This window comes from Peromyscus leucopus, chromosome 12, assembly GCF_004664715.2.
Source record: "Peromyscus leucopus breed LL Stock chromosome 12, UCI_PerLeu_2.1, whole genome shotgun sequence".
Lineage (NCBI taxonomy): Eukaryota > Metazoa > Chordata > Mammalia > Rodentia > Cricetidae > Peromyscus > Peromyscus leucopus.
The window spans coordinates 79794849-79815878 of record NC_051073.1 but is presented as its reverse complement, the minus strand read 5'-3'; the positions used below and the strand labels follow the sequence as shown (position 1 = coordinate 79815878).

The following is a 21030-nucleotide window of genomic DNA, read 5'->3' as shown; positions in this document are numbered from 1 at the left end:
CCTAACTTAATTATCCCATCTAGCTTTTGCCTTTGGGTTTTTACCTTTCACTAGTTTTGTATAGTTTTCATTATTTCTTACTCTGGAGCTGGCTGGCTGGCTCCTTGCATCCTCCTCCTTCTCTCGCTTTCTTCTTCCTCCTTCCTCTCCCAGATTTCTCCTCTATATCCTCTCTGCCTGCCAGCCCTGCCTATTTCTCTCGCCTGCCTCATTATTGGCCGTTTAGCTCTTTATTAGACCATCAGGTGTTTTAGGCAGGCACAGTAACACAGCTTCACAGAGTTAAACAAGCGCAACATAAACAAAAGTAACACACCTTAAAATATTATTTCCCAACAGTTCTCAACCTTCCTAATGCTGCAACCCTTTAATAAGTTCCTCATGTTGTGGTGACCCGATCATAAAATTATCTTTATTGCTACTTCATAACTGTAATCTTACTACTGTTATGAATTGTAATATAAATATCTGTGTTTCCTCATGGTCTTAGGTGACCCCCTGTGAAAGGTCATTCTACACCCAAGGGGGTCATAACCCACAGGTCCAGAACCACCACTTTAGAGAACCCTAATACAGACTTTGATACCAGGAGTGGTTCTAGAACAACAAAAAGTATAAGGATGGATTTCTTAAGCATCTGGAATAGGCATTCCAATTTGCTGCCACCTATAGTTACTGAAGTCTTTCCTAGAAGCTTGGAGTATTGAAAGCCTATGATGTGAATTATATTACAAACTGAAGGAGACAAATGCATCTGATTATCCTGATTCACCAACTGTGAGAGGCAATGGACTTGGTGACTCAGTATATAAAACTTTGGACAGTTTGTGGGAAAATAAGGAAACTGAAACCAACTGGTTGCTTCTAGCATCTCTGGATAAATTGGCAAAGGAAAAGAAGCTTTGAGGTAAAATTAACCAACTTCTAGCATCTCAGAATAGTGAAGGACAACAATGAATGCAGTGATAAAATTGACCAGCTCCAGCTGTGCATTTAACAGTATAAAGGTTTCTAAGCATGCCCTGGAAGAGAATCTTCTCTCCAGCAGCCACAGAGCTCAAGATGCTCTATGGAAAATCACACTGAAGCCCTCATGATAAGGTTGGCATAATTACAACTAAATTAAAGTCCCAGCCTCAGAAGTGCTGGAAGTTAAAGGAAGGGCATTGACTAGAAAAGAATAGGACCCTGTATCTTGGAATGGAGATGTATAGGAGAACCCTATTGAAACTGAGAACTTGAACCCTCCGACTCTCAAGGGTTTATCTCACCCGAGGAAGAAGTCTCTCCACCCTCAGCAGATATACTCCCACCCCCAACCCCTGAAATATTGCCTTTTCCAGCTTTGACTGAGGAAATTAATCTTCAGTGTCTGCTAAACCAGCAGTGACTTTCTCTGAAGGAAATGCCAGGCAAGGCAAGGCAACACTGATGTCCCTCAGGGCCCACCTACAGTTGCCTCTAGACCTCTAACCAGAATAAAGGCTAAGCAGGCTCCTCAAGGGAGATAAAATGTAGTCCACAAAGAAGTGAGCTATACTACTACTACTAAGAGCTTAATGAGTTTGCTAATTCATTCAAGCAGAAGTCTGGGTAGTGTTAGGTCTCAGCCAGTCCAAATATCCAGAAATGAGCATAAATTGGACTATAGGAGGATTTCTGGAGGTTAGATAAAAGCTAGCATTTCTTAAGAACTGGTGGAATTGGTTCCCATCTTCCAAAAGGAGTCATTTCCTTTACCTCTGGTAGAAGGGACATATGGCTACCTGTGGTGCTATTAGCATATCCAAGTCCTTCTTGAAGAGCTCAGAGGGAAATACCTGACATCCTTCTCTGGCCTCTGCATGTATATCACGTGTGTAACAGCACACAAAATAGTACCAAATAAAATCAACATAACCCAATCATGCTTCTCTCTCTCTCTTTCTTCTTTCTTGGTTTTTGAGACAGGCTTTCTCTGTGTTTTTGGAACTTGTCCTGGATCTCGCTCTGTAGATGAGGCTGGCTCTGCCTCCCGGGTGCTGGGATTAAAGGCGTTGCCACCGCCGCCCGGCTCTGGGGTTCTGGTCAACTAACATCCAAGCACCACTGTCATCAGACACTTACCTCATCCCTCAGGGAGGGGTCCCTGTAAGCCACATCAGACAGCAAGTGACCAGACAGAAGCTAAAGCTCTCCGCAACTGGGAGGTTACCTGGAAGACACAAGGCCCGGACAGGTCAAACCGGACACCTGGCTCAGCATGCTCCTTTCCTCACACAGCCTGTCAAAGGACCCGCTTCAATGAGGTAAGAAAGCAGAGGTGGCGGCTCAAGCCTGGAACTCAACATTTAGGCAGCAGACAAGAAAATCAGAAGCTCAAAGTTATTCTCACCACATAGGGAATTTGAGGCCTGGTGGGACACACGAGACCCCAACTCCAAAACAAAAACACAACAAAAGGCCGGGCAGTGGTGGCGCACGCCTGTAATCTCAGCACTCGGGAGGCAGAGGTAGGTGGATCTCTGTGAGTTCGAGGCCAGCCTGGTCTACAGAGCTAGTCCAGGACAGGCTCCAAAGCTACAGAGAAACCCTGTCTTGAAACACCCCCCCAAAAAACAAAACAAAAAACAAAACAAACAAACAAAAACAAAAAAGCAAAACAAAACAAAACACAACAAAAAAAGAGCTAAAAGTAGGCAAGGCTTGGTCTGCCGAGCTTCTCTCCTATCCATCATCACAGACTTCTGCATTAATTTTTAGTTGTGGGTATTTGTTTTTGTTTTTTGGTTTTTCAAGACAGGTTTTTCTGTGTAGCTCTGGCTGTCCTAAAACTCACTCTGTAGACCAGGCTGGCCTCAAACTCACAGAGATCTGCCTGCCTCTGCCTCCAAGTGCTGGATTAAAGGCGTGTGCCACCATTGCCCGGTTAATTTTTAGTTGTTTTTTACACTTACTTTTGTTATGGTGTATGAGAGAGAGAGACACACACACATACACACATAAGTGAGTGATAGCATTGTGGAGGTCAGGGGACAAGTGCAGTCAGCTCTTTCGTCATGTGGGCCCCAGGACTGAACTCATGGTAACTGAACATGACCTTGAACTCTTGTGTTTTGTGGTGTGTTGAGGCTGCATCCACGGCATCTGTGTGGAGGTTGGGAATGATCTCAGGTGGGGGTCTTTACCTTTCAGCTTGCTTACGTTCTTTTCTATCATGTTGTGCTGTGTATTCCAGCTGAGCTGGCCTGCAAGCTTCACAGGATCCCGTCTCCAGCTTCAGAAGTGCTGAGATCTCTGGGACCCGACTGACCAAATCCAGCTTTCACACTGATTCTACCGTCTGAACTCAGGACATTGGCTTGTGTGGCCACCTCCCTGGCCCAACCTTGAACTTAAGGTCTTCCTGCCTCTACCTCCTAAGTATTGGGATTACAAATTTGGTAATGGGATTACTGGTAATGGATTCTTAGTTCCATGCCTCATTCATGTGGTGCTGGAGACCAAACCCAGGGCCTCAAGCACACTGGAGGAAAGCATTCTAACAAGTGAGCTATATCTTCAACCCAAAAGTAGATCTAAATGGAGTATAAGCAACAGCATGTGAACACTAACCGTCAAATACATGTTCATATCATTTTACCAGAATGAGACAGACAGAGCATGCGTGCATGTGAGACAGACAGACAGCATGCATGCATGTGAGACAGACAGACACAGCATGTGTGCATGTGAGACAGACAGACACAGCATGTGTGCATGTGAGACAGACAGACAGAGCATGTGTGCATGTTGTGCTGGAGATGGCAGCAGAGTTTCAGAGCTTGGGACTGCACTCTGGACTACTGAACCACGCACCCCAGGCCTGGACTTTTAAGTCCTTCTCAAACAGCCTAACAGCAGGGGATTCTTCACAGCAACTAAGGTAGAAAGTACCTCATCTAAAGCACCAAAAGCTACATGTATGCAGCCTTTCTGTTGAGTATACCTTCAAATGTTAGAACTGCCACTGCTGCTCCAAGCATGATGTCATGAATCATGTGATCAATCCTAATACTGAATCAGACAGAGACATGAGTACCCGCTTTTTCTAAGTCAGGCAGTGGTGGCATACACTTTTACTTCCAGTACAAGGAGGCAGAGCAGGCAGATATCTGCGTTGGAGGCCAGCTTGGTCTATAAGAGCGAGTTCCAGGACAGCAGGGCTGCTACACAGAGAAACCCTGTCTCGAAAACAAAAATAAAACCCCCCCAAAAAGTACCCAATTTTCATGGATATTCTTAGTATATGGCAGTATACAGTATATGGCAGAAGATTATTCAAATTTTAAAATGCCAACTCAGGTAGCTCTGAAAGTTGTGTGTGCATCAAAATCACTTTGGCGTTTATTACAATTTAGACCGCCCACTTTGGAACCACTACTCTAGATTTAGCAGCCTAAGTTCTACTGCCTTTCAAAAAAAAGGGGAAGGGGAACAGCTTGGGACATGGGTCACTAAGTACTGTGCAAGCATGAGGACCTAAGTTTGATCCCTAGCAACCACATGAAAAGTCAGGCATGGCGGCACACACTTGCAGTCTCATGCCAGCTAGGCAGAGGCAAGGGACAGAAGGATCCCTAGGGCTTGCTAGCCAGCCAGCCTGGTCTACTTGTTGAGTTCCAGGATGGTGAGCAAGCTATCAAACACACACACACACCACACACACACACACACACAACACACCACAGTGGTGGAGCACATATTTAAGCATGCACGAGGCCCTGGTTCAGTCCCCAGTTCACACACAAATTCTATAAATTTATATATTTTTAACATTATTTCAAATATGTCAAAACTTTCATTCTAACATGAATATATATAAAAGTGATTTTTGTTTAGAAGTTTTATTTATTAGCCCTAAATTATATGTATATGTGTGCACATTAGAGCAGCTACCTGAGGAACTTAGGGGAGGAGGAGATGACTCAGTGTAAGAGCGCAGCCTGCCTTTGCTGAGGACCCAAGTTTGCAGCTAAGCATCCACCAGGCTCACAACCGCTCCAGGAGACCTGACACCCTCTTGTGGACTCTGAGGGCACTGCACTCCCTTTACATACCCACACAGACACAGTCATACATAGATAATTAAAAACAAAAAACTTTAAAAAAGAACACCAAGCCTGGAGGTGGTGGCGCACGCCTTTAATCCCAGTTCGAACTACAGAGTTCCAGAAAGGTGCCAAAGCTACACAGAGAAACCCTGTCCGGGGGTGGGGGGGCGGGAAGAACACCAATGGCTTCAGTTATTAGGTAACAGTTGTAGATATAGACTTCTGCTAATTATGGCCCTTTGAATTGTGGAACACTCATAATTTAAGGAGTCAGTTCTAGGCATGGTGGGTAACCAAAAGGCTGAAATCCACGGATCAGGAGGTGTACAGAAACAGGTGGATGTTTGTGACAGCAGCAAATTAATTGGCTTTAGCAGAGTGAGTCCCCTTAACAAGCTAGGCAGCATCACCTATTGAGAAAAAAAACGTCTTCATTACAGATACCAACTCACCATGATACATCCAAAGGTTTTATATAAAGCACTACAGAGCTAGATTCCAAAGAAACCAGTTTTATGGATCAGGAATCCTAAAATGCTGGAGGTGTTCCAAGCAGACTTGGAGTTTCAGGCATCAGTACCACACACACACACACACATCAGTGTTGTAGGGAACACAAACTTGGTGCGCGGTGGGTCTACAGGACTATTTCACAAAGAAGGAAGGAGAGCAGGTAAAGGGGGCAGCAGGGACATGTGGGACAAAGGCTGTGACTCCCTCTGATACCTCCTAGCCCTCAACATTTAAAATCCAGTTTAAAAAAAGAAATGCATATGAATTCATTCATTTCTTTCTTTCCTCTTTTTGTTTGTTATTTATTTATTATGTACACAGTGTTCTGCCTGCATGTACACCTGCATACCAGAGGGCGCCAGATCTCATTATAAATGGTTGGGAGCCACCATGTGTTGCTTGGAATTGAACTCAGGACCTCTGGAAGAGTAGCCAGTGCTCTTAACCTCTGAGCCATCTCTACAGCCCCCTTCCCCCATTGCTGGAGATATCTCCAGTCCCACTTGGGCCCGCAGCCACTCAGACCCAAGTAAACACACAGAGACTTATATTGCTTATAAACTGTATGGCCGTGGCAGGCTTTCTTTATATATATTTATATATATATATATTCTTAAATTAACCCATTTCTATTAATCTATAAGTTGCCATGTGGCTTATAGCTTACCAGTACTTTATATCTTGCTTCTCATGGGAGGTGGCTGGCAGCATCTCCTGACTCAGCTTTCCACTTCCCAGATTTCTCCTCTCTGCTTATCCCGCCTATACTATACTTCCTGTCTGGCTACTGGCCAATCAGCATTTTATTTATCAACCAGACCAACACATTCACAGCATACAGAAAGACATCCCCAGTACCCCCTCTTTCTTTTTTTGAGACAAGATTTCTCACCGTACTCTGGTTGTCCTAGAACTAGCTCTGTAGACCAGGCTGGTCTCAAACTCAAAGATCTGCCTGCCTCTGCTGGAATTAAAGGTGTGCACCATTATGCCCGGCATAATGTTTTTAAAGTAGGAGTTTAACTGAAACTTAACAGCAACAAACTCAATAAAACTATTTCTAGTAAACAATTACAGTTATGTTCCCAATGTCCATTCACCCTTTGGATAGCAGCAGCAGCATGTGGAGAACTGACCTTTCTCTAGGAATGAATTTATATAAGCCCAAGGGCAAAATGCGTTGGTTTTGGGGATGGACAATGCGGATGACCTAACTGTAACCCATGACACACAAGAATGGAAGTTTCTGAAAGTCTTCAAAAGAACTGACTCATTTCCAGCAGAGTGCAGTGGAAAGCTATAGGCTGAGCATCCTTCCTTCCCCTTCACCATGGGTTCTGGAGAGCAGTGAGTCAGTCAGTCACGCTGCTACAGGCACTGAAGTTGTTCCACACCTAGTGGGACCAGCCAGAAGCAGCCTAATTTCCACGTTTGCTTGTTTTTTTTCTTTTTGTTTCTTTGTTTCTTTTTCTTTTCTTTTATTTTATTTTCTGCATTCAGGATAACATATGAAATTTACCTCTGCCTTTCCGAGCTGCTGCTTTCTTCAACCCAAATAACTTTTTTGGATGAGAACTCTGAGAAGTCGAAGAGATAAGGAACAACACAGTCTTTGTGCTAAAAAACAAACAAAAAATTTTATTTAGTAAGTGACTAGTTAGGCTTTTTCACATTAGACTAAGCTACCTAAAATCTAAAGCAGCTCAAGATTCTTTCAGGGACAGCATAAAGCAGAAGTCCCCATGGTATCACCTCCTTATCTCTATACATCACAGTCCAGAAGATGTCACAGTGTTCCACAGGACACAAACACACCCTACTGTGTGGTGATGTGCAGCCTAGTGGACTTCTCTGAGGGAGGCCTCTTAGAAGTCCCTCCCCAGAAGGTATTCACAAGCAAGCACTTAACTGCCTCCAATGGCAGGTTACAGATCGCCCCAAAGCCACCCATGGATCCTAAATGAGGTTCTTGGGTCAAAGTGACACTCACAGCACGAACTTCTGACTCGATACTCTTCACTTCTTTATTCCTTTTGTTTTCCTTCTCCTTCTGTTAAATTCTGTGCTTATTTTCCCTTTTAGTCTTGAAAGCTGAGCATCGGACTTCAATGAAAGAAACTTCTTTCATTTCTTTTATTCTATCTATCTATCTATCTATCTATCTATCTATCTATCTATCTATCTATCATCTATCTGTCTGTCTGTTCCTGCCTATCTATCTATCTTTAAGGACAGTATCACTGTGTAGTACTGGATAGCCTGGATTGCTATGTAGACCAGGCTATGCTTGAACTAAGAGAGATTCCCTTGCCTCTACTCCCAAGTGCTGCGATTACAGATGTGAACCACCACCCATAGAGCGGTACTCAGCTTTCAAGCCTCTCCATTTGCATGCCCAATGAAATGAGACAGTGATCATTCTAAGCTGGGTCTAAATGAAGATTTATAAGAACAAAGGAAAACATCTGTAATGATAAAAGACAGTGGCTAGATTCTAAACTGTTCTAGGATTCTAAAACTCCAAAGGGCTGCACTGTATTGCCTTCTGAAGAAGAGCCTAGGCTCCTCCCTACAAAACGTAGAGGCTTTAGTAGTACATAGTAAATAAATCACTTCCACTATTCTGACACAACTGTTTGCGATGATAGCTCAGGAGAGAAATGAAGGCAGCCAATGCATCCTGGACGGAGTCATGCAATACAAACAGGAAGTGAACCACGATAAAGACATGATCCCTCGGTCTTCTCTGGTCTATTAAAGCACGCTGGGGTTCCCTCTGTATCCAAAACTCCAAAGGTGGAACCAGCAGTTCAGCTAAGTTGTCATGTACCATCTGACCCCTGATCAATCCTTATGTGGAACCCAATTTGCATGAAAGGTAGTTTGTATTTATTTCTTCCTTCCGGTCTTAGAAAAGTCAGGTGTATGTTTGGGATTTACAAGCAGCACATATGTCAAAGGTATTTTAAAGTAATACATATTTAAATAGCAGCAGTTTAGAAATCCTTTCTGCTCTCTATAACTCATTTTATACTTATGGCAAACAGGAAACTAGAATGGCTGAGGGTGCAGGTGAATGGGACAATGCTTGCCTAGCATCTGCCCAGCGTTCGGGGACAAATACTGTGAAAAAAGTCAAATACTCAGTGAAAATGTGGCTCTGCTTCTCCTCAGGACCGTTGGCTGCACTGGCGCACAAGGGTGGAGGGAGCAGAATCAGGGACAGGATTAGGATGGCTGTGGGTACAACAGAGACAGACCTCTGGGAGATAGACTTCAGTGAATCAGCTTAACTTTATTCCAGAATATAAAGGATTGGGGAGCTTGGGGACAAACCCTAATTTGCATTAAGTAGCACGCTCCTATTACAAGGCTCCGCATGTGGCAGTAGGGTCCTAGCACATTCTTCTAGCAGGAATCTGTGCCAAGGGTCAAGTTAAAGATAAATCAGGCATCTGGCTTAGAAATAGCTTTCAGATAAGGCCATTCCTCTTGGCCCAGGTACATTCTCCAGATAAGGGCAGGTAGAGGCAGGAAGTTTTGCTGAGGAGGGAGGGAGTTTCCATGTTGCTGAACTTTTGGGGAAAGCTGCCAGGCCATGAGAGACTGCAACCTCGACCAGCCAGCAAGGCTTTCCAACAGAAAAATATAAAAGGGTGCATGAGTATGCCTGAAATCTCAGCAGTGGAGAAATAGGCAGGAGGACCCTACCATGTTCAAGGCCAGCCTAGTCTACATAGCTAGTTCTAGGCAAGTCTGTACTAACAAACTAAGCCAGAAGACTCTGTTTCATAAAACAAAATAAATAATAAATAGTGCTTATTGGAATATAATTTCTACGAAGTACAGGCTAATGGTTTTTAGATGAATATTCAAATACATAATGTTATTTTTCCTAACAGAACAATTAAACTTAGAATTCAAATTTTAATTAATTAAATTAATTAATTCAAAATTAATTTGCTTCAATTAGCACTGGCAATTATTAAAACAAGTGAAACAACAGTACACAATTTTGCATTGTAGCAAGAAGGCTGGGTTTTAATCCCTATCAGAATACTAATAGTATGTACTCAAATTTTATTTCGATTCAGTTTTTGATAAAAATGGTCTCATATGACAAACTGTATGACTGGATGAACATTTTTACCTGCTACTAAAAAGCAAGCCCTACTTTGTAAAATATGCAATTATATCTCAAAAGAATTTTATCTTACTTATACTCCGAAATTTAAAAAAAAATTCAAAACCTTTATTATTTATTTTACAATACATTTTTAAAGAATCTGTAATTTGGCTTCGGCATGGTGACACACGCCTTTATTCTCAGTACTGAGAGGCAGAGGCAGGCAGATCTCTGTGAGTTTTGAGGCAGCCTGGGCTACACAGTTAATCCCAGGACCACCAGGCTATGGAGAGAGATTCTGCCTCAAACTAAAAGAACAAACAATTGGGTAAGTTCCTAGGTGCTCCATGCCACTGTCCGGTTTGCCCTGTCCCATTCCTCCTCTACTGCCTTGATTTAGGTTTGGAACTACACTCTAGGACTATACCACTAGGTAAATGGACACAACACCAGGCAGATTTTTTCATTACACCCACTTCACACTAAAGAATTATAAACTTAGTAAAGACTTACCTGAAGATCGGATTCAATGAGAAAAATGCCCAGGGCAATCACTGCATCTCGCCGCCTTTTCATCTAGTTGGAAGATTCCATGGAAATCTACTGGGCACATGCAAAGCAGCTTCTGGACCTAGAAAATAAGATTTAAAAACAAAACACAAAGGGTTGAAGGGACGGCTTGGCAGTTAAGAGCACATACTGCTCTATTAGAGGACCTGAGTCTGCTGTAACTCTGGTTCCAGGGGATCCAACTCCTCTGGCTTTTGCAGACAGCTGCACATACCTATACACACACATACAGAAACTTAAAAATAATAAAAATAAGTTCTTTAACAAAACACAAGGCTGGAGAAATAGCTCAGTAGTAAAGAGCACTTATTGCTCTTGCAGAGGACCTGAATTAGGTTTCTCAGTGCCCATGTGGTGGCTCAGAACTGTCTGTTAATACAGAAAGGTATTATATAGAAATGATAGGATAAAAATATACATTATTGTATCCACTCTGAAAAGAAAAAAGAGAGACTGTGGATATGATAAGGCAAAAAGGTAGATTACTGAATCTACTAAAAAAAGATATAAAAAATAGCAGGATAAAGGGTAGATTATTGAATCTATTCTGAAAAGAAAAAAGGATCATATGGACATGATAAGATTTAAAAAGGTAGATTATTGAATCTACTTTTAAAAAGCAACTACTAGTTTTAAATATTTTATATTGGATTGGATTTTTGTATATTGTATACAAATTTTGTATATTGATACAAATTTGAGATTGATTTTGTTAGAAAATACTGTACATATACTTGTAATCTTGTTCAAGGTATTATACCTATACAGTTCATTTAACAATGTAATGCAAGTTGCTAATCCTGGAAAGTTATTATTACCAACTATTTAGGATAATAAAGAAATGCAGTTTAGTAGTTAGTCACCTATTACAATCAAACTCGTAGTCAGGTTAGGTATGTTTTTCAAGGTCAAACATTGATATATTTTAGATAGATAGGTCATCTTCAAACCCTTCAGAGATCTGTAGAATATGGTATTTAAGATATTTTAATAACAGATTTTTTTTAAGATGAAAATGAGACACATCTGCTCCTGGCAGCACCAATCTATTTCAGAGAAGATGATGGGCATCAAAGAGACTGCACATGGAGTTTACTTTCTTTGTGGCAAGTTAGCCACCGAGCAAGAAAATGCCCTTGCCCCGACTGCTGACCGTATGCTGTACAAATGGACAAGCAGGACACAAAAGAAAGGACTGCTGATCCTTGCCAAGACAAAGTATGACAGCCCTTCAGAAAATCCTGCTTCACAGATGAGTCTGTCAGATAAGCTAGGCTGTAGGATGAAGATGGATGCCCCAACATTACAGAGAGAAACCTAGGGTGACTGTCCAGGCAGCCAGCTGTTTTCTGTCATTTCTCACATTTTTTTGGAAGTTGCTTGTTTGCATTTCCTGTTTACTCAGTTAATATTATTTCCTTCTCAGGTCTCTGGGGGAGTTGAAGATTAGATAGTTATAGTTTTCCTTGTTAAGAAATTTAGAAAAGAAACTCACTAAAGAGGTGTAAAGTGTATAAGTTTGAAAGACATCAAAAGATAGTTTTCCGTTGGTAATACAAAGTTAGAATAGAAAGTGAGTTAGGTACAACATTTTGGACTCACTAAAATAGGATAAATAATGGAGTATTTTTCTCTGAATCTGTCAAATGTTTATGCACTGGACATTGTTTAATGTAATTTCTTTTCTTTCTTTTTCTTTTTCTTTCTTTCTTTCTTTCTTTTTTTTTTTGAGACAGGGTTTCTCTGTGAAACAGTTCTGGCTGTCCTGGAACTCACTCTGTAGGCCAGGCTGGCCTCAACTCACAGAGATCCACCTGCCTCTGCCTCCCGAGTGCTGGGATTAAAGGCTCATGCCACCACCGTCTGACTGTTAATGTAATTCTTGACTATATCTATTATTTGTACTTATTGTATTACAGTTTTTCTTATATTAGTTATAACTTTCTTTTATTATTTTTAGACAAAAAAGGGGAAATATGGTGATATATTTGTGCACCCTAATAAAATTTTGCCCTGACGATCAGAGGGCAGAACAAACTACTAGATTAAACATCTGTCAGGCAGAGGTGGCATACACCTTTAATCCTAGCACTCCGGGAGGCAGAGATCTGTCTGGATCTCTGTGCCATCTGGATCTCTGTGAGTTCAAAGCCACCCTGGACTATATGAGATTGACTCAGTCTAGGAGAGAAACAGAGCCAGGCAGTGGTGGCACACACCTTTAATCCCAGTACTTGGGAGTTCACATGCCTTTAATCCCAGCAGCATAAGAAGGGAAGTGACATGGCTGGAGCATGAGAAATGTAGTTTATAAGCCGTGAGGAGACAAGGAACTAAGGGTTTTTTGGCTGGAGCCATTCAGGTGAGGACTCAGAGGATTTCAGTCAGAGGATTCGTCGGGACTTGTGTGAGGTGAGATGTGGCAGTGGCTTGTTCCTTTGTCTCTCTGATCTTTCAAGCATTTACCCCAATATCTGGCTCCATGTTTTTTTTATTAAAAAACCTTTTAACATTTGAGCTACAGTCTGTAGTACCAGTTCAGGGGATCTGATGCCTTCCTCTGACCTCCTCAGGTTCTGTGCGCACACACACACCACACACACACACACACGGACCACACACACACACACAACACATCAAAGACCCTACTGTCCGAAGACTACAAACACATAAGTGAGTTGTAGAACACGGAGGAATCCAACTGGCACCAACCTAAAAGCTTTCACAGTGCTGGAAGATGCTAGCACACTACTGGGGAGAAAAATCATCATCAATTTATCTAGCCATCAGCACTTTGAGCCTGGTCTACATAGTGAGCTCCAGGACAGATAGGACTACATAGAGAGACCCTGTCTCTAAATTAATTAATGAACGGATTAAATCTGAAACTGTACATAATTCCTCTTTTCTTTGAAATGTACATGAATGCTTAGAAGACTGGACAGGTCTTTGATCTAGGAATACCTTTCTCAAGGAGCTTCTCTTAGGAACACAGCATCCCAGTTTCTGTACAAAGGTAAGAAACTTCCACAGATGCCTCTAAAGTACAGAATAACCCCTGTCATAAAGATAGGGAGGCTCACCTATAAAAAGACACAGACTAGCTGGGCGTTGGGGCGCACGCCTTAATCCCAGCACTCGGGAGGCAGAGCCAGGCGGATCTCTGTGAGTTCGAGGCCAGCCTGGGCTACCAAGTGAGCTCCAGGAAAGGCGCAAAGCTACGCAGAGAAACCTGTCTCGAAAAACAAAAAAAAAAAAAAAAAAAAAGACACAGACTAACAGAATGGATAAGAAAACAGGATCCATCCTTCTGCTGCATACAAGAAACACACCTTAACTTCAAAGACAGACACTACCTCGAGTAAAGGGCTGGGAAAAGGCTTTCCAAGCAAATGGACCTAAGAAACAAGCTGGTGTAGCTATCCTAATATCTAATAAAATAGACTTCAAACTAAAATCAATCAAAAGAGATCAGGATGGACATTACATATTTATCACAGGAAAAATCCACCAAGATGAAGTCTCGATTCTAAACATTTATGCCCAAATACAAAAGCACCCACATTCATAAAAGAAACACTACTAAAGTTTATAACGCACATCAAACCCCACACATTAGTAGTGGGAGATTTTAACACACCACTCTTACCAAAAGACAGATCTACCAGACTGAAACTTAACAAAGAAATAAAGGACCTAACAGATGTTATGACTCAAATGGACCTAATAGATATCTACAGAATATTCCATCCTAACACAAAAGAATATACCTTCTTCTCAGCACCCCATGGAACCTTCTCAAAAATTGACCACATGCTTGGACACAAAACAAATCTCAACAGATACAAAAAAATTGGAATAACCTCCTGTATCTTATCAGACCACCATGCCTTAAAGTTAGACCTAACAACAACAAAAATTATAGAAAACCCACAAACTCATGGAAACTGAATAATGCCCACCTGAAACATCAATGGGTCAAGGAAGAAATAAAGAAAGAAATTAAAGATTTCCTAGAATTCAATGAAAATGAAAGTACAACATACCCAAACTTATGGGACACTATGAAAGCAGTGCTAAGAGGAAAATTCATAGCTCTAAATGCACACATAAAGAAGATGGAGCAATCCCATACCAATGAATTAACAGCACAACTGAAAGCTCTAGAACAAAAAGAAACAAACTCACCCAGGAGAAATAGACGCCAGGAAATAATCAAATTGAGGGCTGAAATCAACGAAATAGAAAACAAGAGAACAATACAAAAAATCAATGAAACAAAGAGTTGGTTCTTTGAAAAAATCAACAAGATAGACAAACCCTAGCCAAATTAACCAAAAGGCAAAGAGAGAGCACCCAAATTCACAAAATCAGAAATGAAAAGGGAGACATAACAACAGACAATGAGGAAATCCAGAGAATCATCAGATCATACTTCAAAAACCTGTACTCCACAAAAATGGAAAACCAGGAAGAAATGGACAATTTTCTGGATAAATACCACATACCAAAATTAAATCAAGACCAGATAAACCATTTAAATAGACCAATAACCCCTAAAGAAATAGAAACAGTCATCAAAAGTCTCCCAACCAAAAAAAGCCCAGGACCAGATGGTTTCAGTGCAGAATTCTACCAGACTTTCAAAAAGAACTAATACCAATACTCTTCAAATTGTTCCACCCAATAGAAACAGAAGGAACACTACCAAACTCTTTTTATGAGGCTACAATTACCCTGATACCCAAACCACACAAAGATGCAACAAAGAAAGAGAACTACAGACCAATCTCCCTCATGAACATTGATGCAAAAATACTCAACAAAATATTGGCAAACCGAATCCAAGAATACATCAAAAAAATCATCCATGACCAAGTAGGATTCATCCCAGGGATGCAAGGATGGTTCACCATACAAAATCTGTCAATGTAATACACCATATAAACAAACTGAAAGAAAAAAACCACATGATCATCTCCTTAGATGCTGAAAAAGCCTTTGACAAAATCCAACACCCCTTCATGATAAAGGTCTTAGAAAGATCAGGAATACAAGGAACATTTCTAAACATAATAAAAGCAATTTATAGCAAGCCAACAGCAAACATCAAATTAAATGGAGAGAAACTCAAAGCGATACCACTAAATTCAGGAACAAGACAAGGCTGTCCACTCTCCCCATATTTATTCAATATAGTACTAGAAGTTCTAGCTAGAGCAATAAGACAACAAAAGGAGATCAAAGGGATACAATTGGAAAGGAAGAAGTCAAACTTTCACTATTTGCAGATGATATGATAGTATACATAAGTGACCCCAAAAACTTACCAGGGAACTCCTACAGCTGATAAACTCCTTCAGTAAAGTGGCAGGATAAAGATCAACTCAAAAAAATCAGTAGCCCTCCTATACACAAATGATAAAAGGGCTGAGAAAGAAGTCAGAGAAACATCACCCTTTACAATAGCCACAAATAATATAAAATACCTTGGGATAACACTAACTAAACAAGTGAAGGACCTTTTTGATAAGAACTTTAAATCTCTAAAGAAAGAAATTGAAGAAGATATCAGAAAATGGAAGGATCTCCCATGCTCATGGATAGGTAGGATTAACATAGTAAAAATGGCAATCTTACCAAAAGCAATCTACAGATTCAATGCAATCCCCATCAAAATCCCAACACAATTCTTCACAGACTTGGAAAGAAAAATACTCAACTTCATATGGAAAAACAAAAGACCCAGGATAGCTAAATGAATCCTATAATAAAGCAACCTTTGGAGGCATCACCATCCCTGACCTCAAACTCTACTATAGAGCTATAGTAATAAAAACAGCTTGGTACTGGTATAAAAACCGACATACGGACCAATGGAATCGAATTGAAGACCCTGACATTAATCCATGCACATATGAACACCTGGTTTTTGACAAAGGAGCCAAAACTATACAATGGAAAAAAGAAAGTATCTTCAACAAATGGTGCTGGCATAACTGGATGTCAATATGTAAAAGATTACAAATAGATCCATATCTGTCACCATGCACAAAACTCAAGTCCAAGTGGATCAAAGACCTAACATAAATCCAGTTACACTAAACTTAATAGAAAGAAAGTAGGAAGCACTCTTGAACGCATTGGCACGGAGACCATTTCCTAAATAAACACCAACAGCACAGACCCTGAGCACAACAAATTAATAAATGGGACCTCTTGAAACTGAGAAGCTTTTGCAGGGCAAAAGACACAGTCAATAAGACAAAAAGACAGCCAACAGAATGGGAAAAGATCTTCACCAACCCCACATCTGACAGAGGATTGATCTCCACAGTATATAAAGAACTCAAGAAACTAGACATCAAAATGAACAGTCCAATTAAAAAATGGGCTAAAGAGCTAAACAGAGAATTCACAAAAAGAATCAAATGGCTGAAAGACATTTAAAGAAATGCTCAACATCCTTAATCATCAGAGAAATGCAAATCAAAAGACTCTGAGATACCACCTTACACCTGTCAGAATGGCTACGATCAAAAACACCAATGACAGTCAATGTTGGAGAGGATGTGGAGCAAAGGGAACACTCCTCCACTGTTGGTGGGAATGTAAACTTGTACAACCACTGTGGAAATCAGTATGGCGGTTTCTCAGAAAATTAGGAATCCAACTACCTCAAGACCCAGCCATCCCACTCTTGGGCATATACCCAAGGAATGCTGATCATACCATAAAGATACATGCTCAGCTATGTTCATAGCAGCACTATTTGTAATAGCCAGAACCTGGAAACAACCTAGATGCCATCAACGAAGAATGGATGAAAATGTGGTACATATACACAATGGAGTACTACTCAGCAGAGAAAAACAATGAAAGCATGAAATTTGCAGGCAAATGGATGGAACTAGAAAAATCATCCTGAGTGAGGTAACTCAAACCCAGAAGAAAAACATGGTATGTACTCACTCATAAGTGGATTCTAGATATAAAGCAAAGAACAATCAGACTGCAACCCACAGAACCAGGGAGGCTATATAGGGGGACCCTAGGATGACTGTGGCTTATAATAAGTTTTGGTTTTACTCAATTACTGGGCAAGCCTCAGTGAAACATTTCACTATTAGGATAAGAATTTGTACTGTATCAAGCTGATAATAGAAAAATAAATAAATAAAAACGGGGGGGGGAAGATAGGGAGAATTCTGTTCATTGCTCTGGACAGAGCCAACTAGGCAACACAGATGGTCTACCCCACACCCTCCACTGTTACCAGGCAAAGCACAAGGTGCCTGTGAAAGTCCTCTTACTTAAGGAACATGCAAATACGTCTGGTTACACCTGTACAGCCAAAAGAAATGTGAGCCTTGTCTTTGCAATGTCTTCGCACTGTAGCTGTGAAGCAGCTCACACTCTGATTTAATGCATGCTCAGTTAACAAGGGAAGGGCGGTGCTGTGGTTCAGTGGTCAAGCACGTGCCTAACATGCATCAAGTCTTGGCTTCAGTCTCCGTCATGAAGGAAACAGGAGTTTTCTGCCTCTACTACCTTTGTAGGTGTTCTTGATTTGGAAGATTCTAATTTTTTTTTTTTTTCCCAAAACAGAGTTTCTCTGTGTAGCCCTGGCTGACTTGGATCTCGCTCTATAGACAAGGCTGACCTCAAACTCACAGAGATCTGCCTCCTGAGTGCTGGAATTAAAGGCGTGTGCCACACTGCCTGGCAGAAGATTCTACTTTTATGTTTCCCCTCAAAGGTGCCGGAAATCAAGCTGGAAGATTGGCTCAACAAAGAGCACATAATGCTCTTGCAGATGACCTGAGTTCTGTTCTCAACACATGTCAGCCAGCTCACAACCAACTGAAACTCCTGCTCCACGGGATCAGATGCCCTCTTCTGGTCTCCATAGAGACTAGATACTCACACTCCCTCCCCTCCAATTCACACATACACAATTAAAAATAAAATCATTTTTTTTAAAGTGCCTGAAAGGCCAGACATGTGACTCACACATGTAATTCCAGCACTGGGAAAGGCAAAAACAGAAGAATCAACCATGAGTTAGGGGCTAACCTCAGATACACAGTGAGTTCTAGACTAGCCAAGGCTATAATAGTAACACTGTATCTCCAAAAAAAAAAAAAAAAAAAAAAAGGTAAGTAGGTCTAGAGCAGCAGTTCTCAACCTGTGGGTCGCATATCGGATATTTACAATTCATAACAGTAGCAAAATTACAGTTATGAAGTAGCAATGAAATAATTTTATGGTTGGAGGTCAGCACAACATGAAGAACTGTATTAATGGTTGTGGCATTGGGAAGGTTGAAAACCAATGGTCTAGAGAGATGGCTCAGTGGTTAAGAGTACTTGTAGTTCTTTTAGAGGGCCCAGGTTTAATTCCTAGCACCTACACGGTAGTTTACAGCCAGTTTCAGGGGACTGAATGCCCTCTTATCTCCAAAGGCACCAGGCACACATGTGGCACATATACATACATGTAGACAAAGCACATACACACATAAAATAAAATAATTAGAAAAAATACTTTAGCCGGGCGGTGGTGGCGCACGCCTTTAATCCAGCACTCGGAGGCAGAGCCAGGCGGATCTCTGTGAGTTCGAGGCCAGCCTGGGCTACCAAGTGAGCTCCAGGAAAGGCGCAAAGCTACGCAGAGAAACCCTGGCTCGAAAAACCAAAAAAAAAAAAAAAAGAAAAAATACTTTAAAGGGAAAAAATAAAGTGTCTTAAAGAAGGAGGGGTACCGAGGACTCAAACCAGCGCCTCAGACATGCCACACAGGAACCCCAGCACACTGAACTATGTCCTAACACTCAGACACGCCACACAGGAACCCGCCACACTGAACTATGTCCTAATAACACTCTGACACGCACACAGGAACCATACCACACTGAACTATGTCCTAACACTCAGACACGCCACACAGGAACCACACCACACTGAACTATGTCCTAACACTCAGACACGCCACACAGGAACCACACAGGAACCCCACCACACTGAACTATGTCCCAACCCAGACATGCCACACAGGAACCCTAGCACACTGAACTATGTCCCTAACACTCAGACATGCCACACAGGAACCACACAGGAACCCCACCACACTGAACTATGTCCTAATAACACTCAGACATGCCACACAGGAACCCCGCCACACTGAACTATGTCCTAATAACACTCTGACACGCCACACAGGAACCACACCACACTGAACTATGTCCTAACACTCAGACACGCCACACAGGAACCACACCACACTGAACTATGTCCTAACACTCAGACACGCCACACAGGAACCACACAGGAACCCCACCACACTGAACTATGTCCCAACCCTCAGACATGCCACACAGGAACCCCAGCACACTGAACTATGTCCCTAACACTCAGACATGCCACACAGGAACCACACAGGAACCCACCACACTGAACTATGTCCTAATAACACTCAGACATGCCACACAGGAACCACACCACACTGAACTATGTCCTAACACTCAGACATGCCACACAGGAACCACACAGGAACCCCACCACACTGAACTATGTCCTAATAACACTCAGACATGCACACAGGAACCACACAGGAACCCCACACACTGAACTATGTCCCTAACACTCAGACACGCCACACAGGAACCCCACCGCACTGAACTATGTCCTAACACTCAGACACGCCACACAGGAACCCCACCACACTGAACTATGTCCTAATAACACTCTGACACGCCACACAGGAACCACACCACACTGAACTATGTCCTGACACTCAGACACGCCACACAGGAACCACACAGGAACCACACACCCACCACTGAACTATGTCCACACTCAGACATGCCACACAGGAACCACACAGGAACCCCACCACACTGAACTATGTCCTAATAACACCTCAGACACGCCACACAGGAACCCCAGCACACTGAACTATGTCCTAACACTCAGACACGCCACACAGGAACCCCAGCACACTGAACTATGTCCTAATAATCTGACATGCCACACAGGAACCCAGCACACTGAACTATGTCCTAATAAACTCTGACACGCCACACAGGAACCCCAGCACACTGAACTATGTCCCAACCCTCAGACATGCCACAGGAACCACACAGGAACCCCACCACACTGAACTATGTCCCTAACACTCTGACATGCCACACAGGAACCACACCACACTGAACTATGTCCCTAACACTCAGACATCCCACACAGGAACCCCACCACACCGAACTATGTCCCTAACACTCAGACATGCACACAGGAACCACACAGGAACCCCAGCACACTGAACTATGCTCCCAACCCTTTTTATACTTTTCTTTTTAGAGACAGAGTCTCACTAAATTGTCCAGGCTGCCCTTGAACTCTCTCTAATCCAGGCAGACCTTTGACTTAAGGTCCTCTTGATTTGGCCCCAAGTGGCTGGGATTATATATCAGCATCACAAGGTCTGATCTGAAAGAAGGAACCCCACCCCTGAAAGAGAGGGTTTCTCTGATCTGTGTCTCTGCCTCCCCAGTGCTGGGATCACAGGCATGCACCACCGCCGCCGCCACTGCTACCACCTGGCAACTTTTGGTAGGGTGATCAGGGAGGGCCTGAAAGGTGCCCACTAAACTGTGATATGAAAAATGAAGAAGCAAACGGAGGAAATTGGGAAAGAGAATTTCCAGTGGGAAAGAGAGCAGATTTGCCTAAAATTCACATCCTGGCAAAG

At 42.1% G+C, this 21030-nt stretch overlaps 1 protein-coding gene across 1 annotated transcript in view; it reads right to left on the bottom strand.

Moving 5' to 3' along the window:
- Positions 1 to 21030, bottom strand: part of Pi4ka (phosphatidylinositol 4-kinase alpha) — a 141296-nt gene that overhangs the window by 107567 nt on the left and 12699 nt on the right. Inside the window, 6 exon segments of the mRNA XM_028856702.2 lie at positions 2107 to 2150; positions 2153 to 2194; positions 7105 to 7120; positions 7122 to 7202; positions 10225 to 10281; positions 10283 to 10342. Of these exon segments, the coding sequence (XP_028712535.1) occupies positions 2107 to 2150; positions 2153 to 2194; positions 7105 to 7120; positions 7122 to 7202; positions 10225 to 10281; positions 10283 to 10342 (300 nt within the window).